This window comes from Crinia signifera, chromosome 4 (assembly GCF_055691185.1).
Source record: "Crinia signifera chromosome 4, ASM5569118v1, whole genome shotgun sequence".
Taxonomy (NCBI): domain Eukaryota; kingdom Metazoa; phylum Chordata; class Amphibia; order Anura; family Myobatrachidae; genus Crinia; species Crinia signifera.
The window spans coordinates 313,823,207-313,839,603 of NC_139220.1; the positions used below are offsets into that span (position 1 = coordinate 313,823,207).

The 16,397-nt window shown below is 46.5% G+C and overlaps 1 protein-coding gene across 2 annotated transcripts in view; it reads right to left on the bottom strand.

The window, feature by feature from the left end:
• Positions 1-5,428: 5,428 nt before the first annotated feature.
• Positions 5,429-16,397, bottom strand: part of LOC146075864 (uncharacterized) — a 101,054-nt gene continuing 90,085 nt past the window's right edge. For both annotated transcript variants that reach the window (XM_083185529.1, XM_083185528.1), the window contains 2 exons: positions 6,438-6,518; positions 5,429-6,031 (listed from right to left, as the gene is read on the bottom strand). In XM_083185529.1, coding sequence (XP_083041655.1) covers positions 5,912-6,031; positions 6,438-6,518 — 201 coding nt within the window. In that variant the 3' untranslated portion in view covers positions 5,429-5,911. The remainder of the gene's footprint in view (positions 6,032-6,437; positions 6,519-16,397) is intronic.

Consider the following 16,397-nt stretch of genomic DNA (forward strand, 5'->3'; position numbering starts at 1 on the left):
CGACTTTCAGCTCAAAGTCGCCCAGTGTGTATGGGCCTTAAATGTGATTTATTATTAAGAAGTTCTCTTTTATATTTAGAGGGATCATGTGCACAATTCATGTTGCAACAATTGTTGCCTGCTGTTACATTAGTTATTGATTTAACCCAGTAAATTGTAAAACTGTTACAATTCACTACCTGAAGTTATTATATAAAATCCCAGCTGTGGGTCGAGCAAGCTCGACTGCCGTGACCCCCACATTGAATACCCCCCTTAGTGCAGTGAAACACCCATATCAGCATTCTAACCATTCCCTTACTGTGTTTGTTCATCTCATGTGTGTACGTGTGTTTGTATATTTCACATTTTTATGTTATTAACTAATAAAAGTTACATTTTATGAGTATTTTTCTTGGTGCATCACACCGTGACAAACCTTTTTCTTCTTTTGTTTCATGTCCTTGATGATTTTTGTCCAGTTGTAGCATTCCCCAGAAGCTTCTAAAACTATGATGAGTTAGCAGTGCAAGCAATAAGGGAGTCTATACACATTATAAAATATTAATTTGAAAATCATATGGTCTTGTGCGACCGACCACCCACCTTATCATTCTAACAGGAAGGCAGCAATGTAAGAAACATGGTGCCACCAGCAGGGCCGGATCAAGGTTTGTGGAGCCATGTGTCTGATAAGCCAGCACTATGGGAGGGGGCAGTGTGGCAGATCGTTATTGGGTGTGGCCAGGTGGACTGGCTGGGGGTGTGGCTTCACAATCACATCATGTTGGTTTGGCCTCCTCTGTTAGCCAGTCCTGAAAGCCCGACACTGTAAAGCAGAGGCTGAGCTACGATGGTGCTGTTCAGTGTAAATCACGTCATTGGGCCCCTCTCGGATCGCTCACTTGTACTCTATTGTTTGGGGCCAAGGAGGGAGGGGTGTGCACGGGAACACTAGGGGGAAAGGGGGACTTGCCAGCAGGGCTTAAAGTGGTCATACAGAGGTGGGGGAACTCATTTCTCTATGCCACCTAATTACCCCCCTTGGCCTATTAGGCAGAGACAGGGCCAGCGGTAGGGCTTTTGGCATCTCCCTGCAAACTAGAATGCTTTTCTGTGAGAATTACTGTGCAGGGCCAATGTGGAGCTTAAAATGTTCACCATTAGAGGTGGTGGAAGTCAGTTCCACCCCATTCCCCCTCACTTTAACCTCTGCTTGCCAGCCTTTCCAGGGGGCCAGGAGGACCATCCGACTTTCAGGAGCTTCCGGGCCATTACGGGAGGGTATGCAAGTATGGTACCTTCTCTAATGTGATTATTCCATTCTGGAGATATGGCCTTTAGAACAGGGCACAGAATATAGATGAGTTCGTACCAATGACCTATACAGGACTGTGCACAGTATCTAGATGAGGCTGTACCAATGACCTATACAGTGACATTATTACATCTTTCCTTCTGATGCAGATTGCTCTCCCTATGCTACCAAGCCTCTGACATACCTTCCTCATTGCTTTCTTACATTTCTCTAGTCTACATACATTTGTATTACCCCTCCTGGTGTGCCTACCCTGCATCATTTCCCTTCAACGTCATTTGCAATGTGACCAGGATCACCACGGTCCTGTAGTATTAGCCCCTATTACATAATCGCCTTAGTCTCCCACCCTAACAGCTGCTGGACCAGACCAATCGCTCAGCGTGAAGCGGTTGCTAAAGTCCTCCATTACTCATCTTGCATCTTCTCGTTTATGACTCTTGTTGGTGGTACAAATAAGAGAATAAAATATGTACAAATAATGGTTTTGTAGTCTTATGTTTATTACTGTATATGCATTGACCATTTTTTTTCCTTATTTATCTCTCTGTGTCTTTGTGTGTTGTATACTGGTTGAGTGCGCCTTATCGGAAATCCATTATCCAAAATATTTTGCGCATTGTAGGATTTCAGAATATTTGTTTTTATGAACGCCTAACCCGTACAACGCACACGCTCGCCCACCCCCTGCGTGATGCTCACTCGTCCACCCACTCCCTCGCCACCCCGCTCGCCCTCTCACCCGGCTTACCTGGTTAAGAGGCTAACAGTGGTGCCGACAGAGCCCTGGTAAAATGGAGCGGGTGAAAAAGAAATAGAGGAAGAGAGAGGACTAGCTTCTGCTGCAGCAGTCTGTCTCCCTAGCTCAGCTCACCGACCTGAGCATCATGTGCTAAGCTGGGGAGAGAGGTTCTGCAGCGGTGGCAGCCTGTTCTCTCTTGCCCCACTGCCCAGTCCCTGTAATATGGGAGGGGGAACGGGACCCGGGCCCCTCCAGTAGGCCCGGGTAAAAAGTAACCGTTCACCCCCCCCCCCCACTTGATGCCACTGTAGGCATCCCCCGGTGTTCCACAGCGTCTATCACATGTGCAATGCATCATTGGGACTGGGAATGCTGAAGAGGTGGATGACTGGGAATGCCGTGGATGCTGGGAGATTCCTCTGAACCAGGTGATTATAAAAGTATTCCGAAATCCAGAATAATCCCTTATCCAAAATGTTCCTGGTCCTGAGCATTTCAGATAAGGGATACGCAACCTGTAACTTAGTTTTCCCCTTAGAGCCTCACTGTCTTACATGGAATTGTTTATTTTAAATGGCATTTGATAAAGTTCAAGGCACCTTGCATTTTGCTGTGGGGTATACTGCACAGCTGGCATGTATACACCACGCTTCCAATAGTACAGGCAAGCCATGCGTTGCTCCCCTTGTGGTGAAACGCGGCGTTCCACTTAGATAAACATGCTGTGATATCATAACAGCTGTTGTGTTATGTGGTTTTACGCTAATGTTGTTAATTCTCTTATCTATAAATGTTGCTACATTGGAGCCAATCTCCGTTAGGTGGAAGGGATGCTTCAGCGTATATGTACCAGGAGGTGCCTGATGCTTCTCTTCTGGTTGGGGCTTTGCCTTTTTGTACAGAGCCTGATGCGTTCCACTGGAATATATGGATGCAGTCAATTTACCTACAGTCAGAGGAGGTCAGTCTGGTTAACTAGCAAAGATGCCAACTTCACAGCTTTGAGAGCCAACTAAACGCCGCCCGCACGATTGTCCGTCCGCTGCACGCACGCAGAATTTCCCTGCACGCATGCGTATGGATGTTTTGCATAAACATCCGTTCGCAGCTTGCGTGCGGGGCAGAAATCATTCGATGGTAGCTGACTATCAAATGATTTCTAAAGAGTTCGCAAAACTAAGTTGCTCAAATTTGCGGCGCCTTGGTACGTTAAGAGGGCAGGCATCTGACATCCGGTGACGGCACCTACGCCATGGGCAAATTACCATGGGAACGCCCAGAATTTTCATGCGACACATGTCCGCCACCCCACTGCTTCGTGCGAATGGGCCAGCGACTATACAAGTCGCCGCGTCCATCCGCGCATGTGCATAAATGGTAATGCGCATGCTTATGTGCAAAACATTGCTCCCCTGTGCGAACGCACAGGGGAGTGATCAAACTAGAATGACCTCCAAAATCCAGATGGTCAGAATACCAACATTCCTTATGCCAACATGGTCAAAATGGTGACATTCATGATTTCAACATGGGGAAAAAAACAACACTGTCAAAATACTGACATTTACAATGTCGGCAACTCAAAAAGTCCAAATGTTCTTCATGATTTTTTCAACTTGTTCATGATTACCATCCCAGTGGACGTGGAGGGGGAATATAATAGCGTGCCGAGGGCAGCAAGGTGCCATGCCTGAAGCATGGCGGGCATATCGGGCCATGTGAGGGAACGCGGTACACTTATACGGTGTTCATGTCGACCAGTGGTGTAACTATAAATTTTGCTCCCCCAAGCCAAAATATTTTTAGGTGCCCCCCCCAATAATGCCCCATACACGTTACCTCTCTGTCTCCCCTGTGTCCCTTTCCACCACATGCCTCTCCTTGTCCTTCCTGGTCCTTTCCGACCACATGCCTCCCTGTGTCCCCCGAGGTCCCTTCCCACCATATGCCTCCCTGTGTCCCCCCAGGTCCCTTCCTAACACATGCCTCCCTGGTCCCTTCGTGTCACTCCTAGTCCCTTCATACCACATGCCTCCCTGTGTCCCACCCTGGTCCCTTCCTACCACATGCCTCCCTGTGTCCCCCCTGGTCCCTTCCTACCACATGCCTATATGTGCCCCCTCCCGGTCCAGACTGTGACCACCCTGGTGTGACATGCCGGGCCTGGCTGCTAAAATGCTGCCCCCAGGAGCTAACGGTCTGTCCGACAGTCCCCCCTCACCTCTGTGCAGCAGCGGCCAGTGGCAAACGCATGTGGACTTTACTTTGCCTGAGACAAGTTTATTCCATTCTGCAATGCGTGCAGCCATGCTGGGGGATCAGATTCTTAGGAGGCGTAATGCATAACTGCTCCCAGGACCGTGGAGTTAGCGCTATCCTGTACCTTATACCCAGCAGCTGACAGGCAAGAAAGCCCGCACTCACCAGAGGGAGGAGCTGGAAAATTGGTTGTCCACCGCTGCCGCCGTTGCCAATGGGTCCCACTGATGGTGCTTCCTGGTGCCCGCCGCTGCTTAGTGACTGTCGCTTGGCCCGCTCCCGTAACACAGTGGGAGAGAGCTCTTCATTACTCTCGTCCTGGGGAGCCACGGCGCAGGCTTGTGAAAAGCTGACTGCTCGGTACTCGGTAGCAGCAGCAGCACTCACACGCCACTACAGCGGACAGCGTCAGCGGCTGACAACTTGCAGCTGATTTGAAAAAACCGGCTGGACGCTGATTAGCTTAGAGAATTCAACCAGTGTCCGGCCAGTCTTTTCAAATCAGCAGCGCTTCCTACCCCGACGGCAAATAGCGCTACAAGGCAAGCTGTCCGCATCCTCGCTGCTGCACATAAGTGAGGGGGGTGACCTGTGGGCTGCGGCAGCCTAATGCCAAGCGGCTGCGGGGGCTGCCACACGATAGCTACGCCACTGATGTCGACATAGAGTAAAAAAAATTCATGTCTACTTTTTGACCTGTCAACATTTCTAATATTGGCATTTTGACCGTATCTGTATGTTGACCATCGGCCAATGGTTGTTGGTTTTTTGACCGTCGGGATTTTGACTGTAGGTAAATCATATGAACCCGAATATACAAACACAATTGCATCCTTGTGTTCTCATTGGTTGCCACAATACTGAACTCTGGAGTGATTGACAAATTACATGACGCGGGTGACTACCTCACTTCCAGCTTGGAGACAGAATTCACATGAAGTGTGTCAGCAGGTGTGAATCGGCCTCATTGTATTTATAACCTGATGGACTTCAACTGGAAACAATTCTTCACTTTACACCTGGATCCCGGGAATTCGGTAGTTTATAGCTTCAGTTGTGTCTGATTTTATACCTCTGACTGGTACAGACCCTAATAGATGAATCCACTTATGTCATACGGTATGAAACATTTTATTCTGTGTAAGTGTAACCATCACCATAGACTCTCACCTGAAATCACGAGGAACGGACTTACTATAAATGTAATGCAAAACATACAAGATCTGATTTGATATCTAAACTTGGGGCGTAATTAATGTTTGTATGGAATTGCATGCAATGTTGTCCAATTATAATGCAATTCTAACAGGAGGCATCTGTAAGAGTTAAATGCCACCTGCATGCATTTGTGAGATATGATCGCTGCACCTCGGATCACATTGATCTTCACCGGTCATCCTGTGCAAGCTGAAGTTTACTGAAGCTGCTCGTCACACAACTTCAGTAAACATGGGTTCAGTCAGGCTGGGTCTAATGATGAAAACTCTGGAATTGTCTTCAAAACGGGGCAACGTACCCCCATTTTGATGAACAATTGGTGTGTGTTCTGTTTTCAGCCAAACCAGACCTCTCCTCTCTAATGCTAACATGGAAACTCTAACTGTTTGACCATATTAGTTAGTCGGATTGACAACGCCCATGTAGATGATCTCCTCGCTCTGTGCTGGGTACCGAGTTGAATTTCTTTGTTCCAGTTTCTTTTTGTTCAGCTTGGCATAGACCGGACCCTCCTCCTGGGCAATAAGCAGAAAGATGTGCAATGTCACTATCATCACAACCATTGCCAGCGACCCCCACCCCCCACGTCTGGGCAGCCACTCTCTGATTACCCCCAATGAATGCCCATTGTAATTGCCTCAATCCGTACCTCCTGGTGGTAACCATGGGGATGGTTGCTCTGTGAGACATGACTCCATCTGTGAATCTGGCCTATAGTATCTTAGTTACACCCAGTCTCTTCACAGTTTATGTGATTGGTGGTAACTATGACCTAAGTATACGGAGCATAGTAATAAAGTCCGTTTCACCCGCCAATAAGTCAGTATAATAGTGTCAGGTGTCTACCATAAGCCCCAGGAGACCAGAATAAGGACCAGCTGTACATTGTGAGACCGCTCTATTCTCATCTATTGTACTCACCACTGCTCTACCCTCTGTCTCTCCCCTCTCTCCATGTCCCATCGCCTCATGGTTGTCAACTGTCAGATCTTGTTCCGGGTTCTGGAATTACACAATGAGGGGAAATTAAATTAATTTAATTATCTTTTAATGTTTTTTTACCCAGTGATCATTAATCGGGCAAGTCAATTTATCCAGGATCCCTGCGTTTGGCACTTATGTGGAATTGCATTTTGCCATCCTCCGGGCAGGTGAATCAAAGTCCAAGATAATGCCTGCTATCAGAATTAATTGAATTACCCCCCCCCCCCCCACATACAGAGATTTACTGTGGCAATTGAATTTCCCACAATATTTACATTGTAATAAATCGGAACCTTAGTCTTTCCAGGTAAATTTTGTGATGTACCATTTTAGTTGTCCTTTGTACCGTCCTAGTGTATTTATGTTCTTCTGGAAATATGGCTTCCAGTACTGGACCAAATACTCTAGATGAGGCCGTACCAATGTCCTATAGGGAAGTGGACACAGTATTCTAGATGAGGTCATACCAATGACCTAGAGATGGGGCTGTTCTTATCGTTTCCGCCAGTGCACCTGCCGCTGGCAGACGTGGATGAGAATGGGGTGCGCATCTACGACGTGCGTATGCCCCATTCACCGGCTGGGGATGGCGATCGGCTCTATCAGTATACAGAACTGCAGAACTGGACACAGTATTCTAGATGAGGTTGTACCAATGACCTACACAGAACTGGACATAGTATTCTAAATGAGGCCGTACCAATGACCTACACAGAACTGGGTACAGTATTCTAGATTAGGCCGTACCAATGACCTACAGATGGGGCATGGCTCATCTTTGCAGGGGATGGCGATGCCAGCCGTCATCCCCCATCTGTATAGCGAGAAGGGGATGTGCGCGCACGAGAGTGTCCCCTTCCGACGGCGCTTCCAGCGCTTTCCCCGGGTCACCGCCGGCTTGTCGGTGGTCACCCGGGGTCCCCGCCGCCTGCCCGCACCCCCCCTTACCCTGTCCGTCTCCCTGAAACGGAGACGGACAGGGTTCCCGTCGTCCCGCCGACGGAGATTGAGACGCGCGCGCGCGTGAGACGCACGCGCATTTCAGTCAGATGACGAGCCGGGCTGCTGGCAGATCGCCAGCGGTGACGTTCTGGCAATTCGCCAACAAAGAAGAGCCCGGCCCCATCTGTACACAGAACTGGACATAGTATCTAGATGAGGCCGTACCAATGACCTACACAGAACTGGACATAGTATTCTAGATATGGTCGAACCAATGTATTTTATTTATTCTGTTTTTATTGAAAATAATACAGATACAAATTGGTACAGAATCAAAAGAGGGGACACAATCAAACATATAAGAATGAACGTAACATTACAATGTGTACAAATGCCATCAATTTGAAGTGTCCAACAATACGTATTCTAAGATAAAGGAAAAGAAAAAGAAGAAAGAGAGGGGAGAGTGACAAGAAGCCGAGAGGGTATAGATAACCAAATAACAGAATAAAGAGCAGTAATGAATCACATGCTTCCAGGGGAAGATAGAATCTTTATAGATTAGGGGGGAATCTGGGGGAGAGGGGATCAGAACAGTCGCACAGGTTCAGGTATAACAATGTTTTATAGAGATTACCCTCATATATTTATTTTATTATGATATACTTCACACAATGGAGGGTGTGCTACCACTGGACACAAGTTTAATTGTAGCAACAGGGAAAGGAAAGAATGTCACTATGTGGTGCACAAAGAGGTTGACTTAATCTAAAATCTAACTTTTATTAGGATTTTCTAAAATAGTAGCGAAGTATGAGACACAAACATCACAGAACATGAAACATAGAGTGACTTTAAAAAGGATAATATATCCTAATGGGTGTGACTGCAATACTATTCTCCCCTTATTAGACTGTTTTTTTTTATATCAGTCTCCACGTCAATATAAATTCAATCGGTGGCTGGAGACTGTTAAAGCCGAGTCTGCCCACTCTCTCCAAGCTGTGATTAGCTGTATGGAGTGTGCGCCTGCTTGTCAATCAGTGGCGGGTCCCGGGTTGGGGGTCCGCTCTCCAGTGCTGGTATGCGGGCGGTGTCCGATGTGAGCTGCCACTATCACCTTCAGACCACCGTTTTGCCGCAACCGCACGGAGCCGCGGATCGCCTCCCGCTGTAGTACAGGTTAAGCCGCAGTGTCTAGGAGTAGTACGCCGGGGGGTTAGAGCCTGTTTGACCGGTTCCAGGATAGTGCTGACGTCTAGCACTGCGTTCCTGGCCGGGCGTGTCCAGTGGCGACTGGCCCACGCTGGTGAGGCAGAGATGCGGCTGTAGATAGATCACAATAATATATACATTGGTATGGGGGAAAGGGAGTAGGGAGTCACAACAAGTTGCTGACGGGTCAGCGTACGCTTCGCTTATGGGAGCTTCATCAGGACCTGGGAGCTTCCCCCCATACCAATGTATATATTATTGTGATCTATCTACAGCCGCATCTCTGCCTCACCAGCGTGGGCCAGTCGCCACTGGACACGCCCGGCCAGGAACGCAGTGCTAGACGTCAGCACTATCCTGGAACCGGTCAAACGGGCTCTAACCCCCCGGCGTACTACTCCTAGACACTGCGGCTTAACCTGTACTACAGCGGGAGGCGATCCGCGGCTCCGTGCGGTTGCGGCAAAACGGTGGTCTGAAGGTGATAGTGGCAGCTCACATCGGACACCGCCCGCATACCAGCACTGGAGAGCGGACACCAACCCGGGACCCGCCTCTGATTGACAAGCTAATTACAGCTTGGAGTGAGTGGGCAGACTCGGCTTTAACAGTCTCCAGTCACCGATTGAATTTATATTGACGTGGAGACATATAAAAAAACCCAGTCTAATAAGGGGAGAATAGTATTGCAGTCACACCCATTAGGATATATTATCCTTTTTAAAGTCACTCTATGTTTCATGTTCTGTGATGTTTGTGTCTCATACTTCGCTACTATTTTAGAAAATCCTAATAAAAGTTAGATTTTAGATTAAGTCAACCTCTTTGTGCACCACATAGTGACATTCTTTCCTTTCCCTGTTGCTAGAATCTTTATAGACCTTAGAGCAGGGGTGAGGAATCTCAGGCCTGGGTTCCGTATTAGGCCCCCGTAGCCGGCCTGAGTGGCCAGGGGAATTCTTGCAAGAGGTCAGGTCGGTTTTTCATATGGCCCCCGAAGGATTTTTCCCCCATACAAATGGCCCTTGGCACAAAAAAGGTTCCCCACTCCTGCCTTAGAGGATTTATAATCCAGGGAAGGCAACCATATAATTGTAAACTCAGTCATTCTATCTTTGGAATTCGGTAGAACATCGTCCATATTCATATGCTTCACCATCGACTGTCACCATCTACTGTCACCATCATTAGTCAACCATTGATGGTCAACCATCAGTAGTCATAATCGATTGATACCATCGATGGTCAAACATCGGTAGTTATATTCGCCTGACACCATCGATAGTCAACCATTGATTGTCTACATTGACTGTCATTTTAAACCACCAGCGATCATATGATTGTCAACATCGATTTTTATAATTGACTTTCACCATCAATAGTCAACCATCGACTATCACCATCGATAGCGAACCATCAGTACCCACCATCGATAGCCAACCATCGGTAACTACCATCGACTGTCGCCACCGTTAGTCAATCATCGATGGTCAACCATCGGTAGTAATAATCGATTGACGCAATTGATGGTCAACCATCGGTAGTTATAATCGCCTGACACCATCGATGGTCAACCATCGATAGTCAACCATCGATTGTCTACATTGACTGTCATTTTTTAACCATCAGCGATAGTTATCATCAGATTGTTAACATCAATTGTTATAATTGACTTTCACCATCAATAGTCAACCATCGACTATCACTATCGATAGCCAACCATCGGTATCCACCATTGATAGCCAACCATCGGTAACTACCATCGACTGGTACCATCGATGGTAAAAAAAACGGTAGTCACTGACAGTTGACATTGTCAGTAACAATTGATGGTCACCCATCAGTAGTCAACCATCGATTGTCTGCATTGACTGTCATTTTTAAACCACCAGCGATAGTAATCATCTGATTGTCAACATCGATTGTTACCATTGACTGTCTTCAATGAAAGTATTCATCAATTGTCATCACTAGCTTCACAGATATCTCTCCCTAGCGTCACACCCTAACATTGTGCACTAGCATCGATATCTGCTATTGTTAGCTTCAACTGATTTTAAAGTTATTGCTGTCCAGCTATACTTTTTATCCTCTTAAGGTGCCCATACACGTTACAATTATTGTATACAATATCGCATCTCATCGCATCTCGGTTTTGCCATGAGGTAAGATGAGATCTGGTACAAAAAGTATGTGCAGCACATACTTTTTGTATTAGATCTCATCTCATCGCAAAACCGAGATGCGATGAGATGCGATATGCGATATTTTATACAATATTGTATACAATAATTGTAAAGTGTAGGGGCACCTTTAAGTATCTCCTCCCAGTTACCTTCGGAGAGACCACGCTGATATCTACCACCATCGGTGTCCAGCATTGGTGACCATCATCACCAGGTGTAGCCTCCTCTGTGCCTGTGGTATTGGTACTCCAAGTCCTGTATAGAGTACAGCTTCTACCTGCTGGTATCTTCCATGGTTCTGATGACGCGATTGTGAAACACGTGTTAACAAGACCACTAATAGTTTCTAAATGTTACTAAACTAAAATGTAATTGAAATGCTGCGTATGTTGAACTAAAGGGAGAGCAAATGTATTGAAGGGGTTAAAGGGATGTAAAGTAGCCAGAAGTGTGTGAAATTACACAGATACAATATAGTCTTAATTGAATGTTACCACACATACCTAATATATATGTAACAAATATTTCTTTATTTAATAACAGTTTCTTATCTAGCGCGCACAGATTCCGCAGCGCTTTACAGAGAATATTCACATCAGTCCCTGCCCCAGTGGAGCTTACAATCTATATTCCCTACCACATGTACATGCACACACAGACATTCTAGGGTTAATTTTTTGGGAGCCAATTAACCTACCAGTATATTTTTGGATTGTGGGAGGAAACCAGAGTACCCGGATTAAACCCACGCAAGTACGGGGAGAATATACAAACTCTGTACAGTTAGGGCCACGGTGGGTATTGAACCCATGACCTCAGTGCTGTGAGGCAGTAATGCTAACCATTACACCATCCGTACTTAAGGCTCAATCACTGGCAACATACAGGGAAATAAAACCCTGGCATCCTGTATTGTATAACATCCACTAGATGGCAGTGAAATAATAGCAAAAAAAAAAATGGGGATTCCATAAATCCGATAGGAAAACGGTTTAAGATAGAATCAAAAACCCATTTTATATAACCCCACAAAGAAAACAATATTATGCCAATTTAGGCTAAAAATATTAGGTAGGGGGAATAATAAATTAGAGGAGTAAATCCTATATCAACCACATAATTGTGTTATCCTAAGAAACACCACTAGATGTCACAAAATGACCATCAATAAAGCACAGTGAGAGTGTACTATTAAATTCTAGTATATACAGTAGTGGCATCATATTATGAGATAAAATTCCACTGTATTAACTATCAGAAATAAAGTGATATGTGTGGATCTCCGGAAACATCAGTGGAAATAACATCAAAACACACGACTTTAATATTGTGACACAGTGTTTAATAATAAAAAATATAAAAAAAATGACAATGAGACAGTCCCTAACAAGGTTCCAACCTCCTACCTTTCCTATTTGATCACCCTCTCCTGAACAAGTAATAAACATCCAATAAAGGGTAATTAACTGTGAAATTATAATATCACAGCTAAAACCGGAAAATATTAAGATCCCACAGAAATACACCCTGGATATAGCAAAATATTGGAGGATATGAAGAAAAAGATATATCACCCCATTATAAATACAAGGGGAATAAGAGATTGGGCCACATCCCAATATAAAAATATCCTCTGTATCAAACATAGCAGCGAGCATAAAAACGAGTAACAAAGTCTAGCGAACACATTTTTAACATCTATAACACACTTTCCTGACTTTACAGTGCACAGGCAGTTCACTATATATGTATGTGTGAATGTATGTCCTAAGTTTTAACCTCTAACTAAATTTCACAATGGCAGAGTGGACCATGACCTGCGATTCCATACAATAGAAAGGAACACAGACATCAATGTCCCATCTTCACTCTTTTTTTTTTTTTTTTTTAGTATCTTTATTGAAGCAGGGTATACATTAAAAAGTCCAATAAGAAAATTCATTTCAATTACCAGTATACATTATTAAAATAAACATCACTATAAGTACAGCAAATAGTCAATGTATCAGAGATCATTTCCAGTATACGTTGGTGACAAGAGCGTTAGTACATATATAACGAACTATTGTCAGTGAAGACATAAGTGCAACTTTTTGTAAACAGAGCAGCGGATGGGTTTTGAGTGGTTATACTCTTGTGGGTGTGTTATATAAGCGCTCCAACCTTTTCCCAATTAGTCACTAGTCAAATTCCAAATAAGGGCTTCTCTAAGAATATAGGTACTCTACTTCATCAGAAGTTTTTCCGGTACATGTGAGTTATCCGGGCTGCCGATTTTGTCCTTAAGTTTGGTTAACTTAAGGACACCCGACCGACGCGATGCCCACGATTTAGCTCCAAATCGGGGGCATCGCGTCGGTCGTGGCCGTTATAAGGGGCCGCGACGCGATGCCCCCGATTTCCCATAGACAGTAATGTTAAAAGACACGATATCGGGGGCATTGCGTCGGTCGTGGCCGTTATAAGGGGCCGCGACGCGATGCCCACGATTTCCCATAGACAGTAATGTTAAAAGACACGATGGACCCGATTTCCCATAGACAGTAATGTTAAAAGACGCGATGGACCCGATTTCCCATAGACAGCAATGTTAAAATAAAATTACAATGTGAAATTGGGCAATATGTTTTTAAAAAAAATGTTTCATGGCCCCCCACCACCGTTAACGCCACCCCGCTATTGACGCCAACCCGAAGCGTGGCGAGCGCAGCGAGCCCGCGAGGGGCGGCGGTACGCGTCCTCCGACCTTTTCATGCCCTACTATCCACTAGGGCGTGGAGTGAGAATAGAATAGTGTGGCGAGCGCAGCGAGCCACCGAGCCCGAAGCGTGGCGAGCGCAGCGAGCCCCGCGAGGGGACGCGGACACCTGTGAAGCCCGCAAGGGCACGCGGATACCTGTGAAGGTGTCCGCGTCCCCTCGCGGGGCTCGCTGCGCTCGCCACGCTTCGGGCTCGGTGGCTCGCTGCGCTCGCCACACTATTCTATTCTCACTCCACGCCCTAGTGGATAGTAGGGCATGAAAAGGTCGGAGGACGCGTATCGCCGCCCCTCGCGGGCTCGCTGCGCTCGCCACGCTTCGGGTTGGCGTCAATAGCGGGGTGGCGTTAACGGTGGTGGGGGGCCATGAAACATTTTTTTTTAAAACATATTGGCCAATTTCACATTGTAATTTTATTTTAACATTGCTGTCTATGGGAAATCGGGTCCATCGCGTCTTTTAACATTACTGTCTATGGGAAATCGTGTCGGAAATCGGGTCCATCGTGTCTTTTAACATTACTGTCTATGGGAAATCGTGGGCATCGCGTTGCGGCTCCTTATAACGGCCACGACCGACGCGATGCCCACGATTTCGGGCGCGATGAAAAAATCGGCAGCCCGGATAACTCACAAGTACCGTTTTTCCTTTTTAACCCCTGAAGGTTGCTATTTGTTGTTTGGGTCATTAGAATGCTCTTTGTGAGAGAAAAAATAAACTTTTTAATTCTAACTCATAAAAAGTGAGCAACTTAATCATACAACAAATAATATAAAATACACAAATCAATCAGACAACAAATAATATAGAAGGACATGGAGAGCCACTACTATGCTATATAGCAGGAGATAGTGTTCTCCAGTGAGGGTAGCCCTGTCCCATCTACACTTAATAAATACATTTCCAGAGGGTGCAGGGGGATGTCTGCTGGGCTTCGGGCCCCCACAAGCCACTGGGCCCCATATCAGCTGCACCCCCTGCACCCTCTAAAGTTACGTCACTGAAGGAGGGCCTTACTCATAAGAGTTAACAGACTAAAAGGAGGTGGGTGGAGGAACGAAAGACAATAGGATAAGTAGGAACGGATGGAGGGGTAGGGTAGGCACGATAGGAGGAGTGAAAGAGGTTAGGAGGAGGAGGGATAGACTAGTCAGAAGAAGTGGGTTTTGAGGAAGCGCTTGAAGGAGGTAAGGGAATCAGAAAAACCTGCACCAGGAGGTTGATCCAGTGCAGGGGGGGCAGCGCGAGAGAAGTCTTGTACACGGGAGCGGGAGAAGGTGATTAGGTGAGAGGTGTGGATAGAGATCAGTGAAGAGAGGTAAGGAGTGGTGGAGGAGGAGAGAGCCTTGTAGGTGGTGGTGAGGTGATGTTGTACCAATTTACCCGGATAGCACCCCCGCCGAATTATTGAGATAAAAGACGGCCCTTTCCTCCTATGCAAAAAACCCTAAGAGAACAAAGAAACTAAAAGGGTAATATTACAATTGTGTGCGGACCCTATTCCCTGCCCCCACTTCTCCCTCTACAATAGGAATGGAAAGGGGAAGGATTGGGACTGAAACAGGACTTTTGGTACTTGTGGAGTATCACGGCTCCCCCGATGTCCATCGCATGCTAAAAAATCGCATTGCATGCGATGCGATTGCATGCGATGCGATTGCATGCGATTTTGCACTGAAATGCATCCAAATGCATTGAAATGTGTAGCAAACATGTTAAAAGCCCCCAAATGTCATTTTTCAGAGTGTACCACCCCCACTATCAACGCCAACCCGAAGCGTGGCGAGCGCAGCGAGCCCGCGAGGTGTGGAGTTGAGAATAGAAAGTGTGGCGAGCTCAGCGAGGCGAGCGCAGCGAGCCCCGCGAGGGGACGCGGATACCTTCACAGGTATCCGCTTCCCCTCTCGGGCTTCACAGGTGTCCGCGTCCCCTCGCGGGGCTCGCTGCGCTCGCCACGCTTCAGGCTCGGTGGCTCGCTGCGCTCGCCACACTTTCTATTCGATGCGATTTGATTGCATGCGATGCAATGCGATTTTTGCTAAAAATAGCTAAAAAACTGTCAAAATCGCATCTCATCGCATGCCATCTCATGCCACTACATATGGCATGCGATGGCATGCGATGGGAGCCGTGATACTCCACAAGTACCAGACTTTTTTTTAGGGCGTTTTTAGGGCCGGAGCTCTGGGAAAGCATGTCCTATCCCAATGGGCGCCAAGCTATGCATGGGTCCATGGGGCATTTTAAGAGAGAAGGAGGCCCATATGTTTAGCCACCTCCATCTGGGCCTCCTCCTTTATGCCAGCAGTCGCGCTGCACAGTGACCTCCCATTTTGTAGGCATGCCGAGTCAAGTGTCTGTGCCATCAGCCGCAGACTTCCTGGACCTGACAGAGGGGTCTGATGGCCAGTCTGAGTGCGGTCATGATGCTAATGATAGTGATCCAAAGCAGCACCCGGTTCCCGGATCCATGCCAGATGTGTCTATTATCCACAGATATCTCTGCCACATTGGAAGGAGGCCCTCAGTCTACACCAGTGATTTTCAATTCCGGTCCTCAAGCTCCAAATAACAGGTCATATTTCCATGTTTCTAGCTGTGGAACATATGGGTTAATTATTGATCCAGAAACATATACCGTACTCACCTCTGCATGGCTAAAGAAATCCAGAAAACATGGCCTGTTGGTGGTACTTGAGGACTAGAGTTAAAAACCACTGCTCTAGAGTCTGGAGGTCCTCAGAAATTGGTATAATGGTATTACAGTATAACTGACAAATGACTGTATGAGAGCA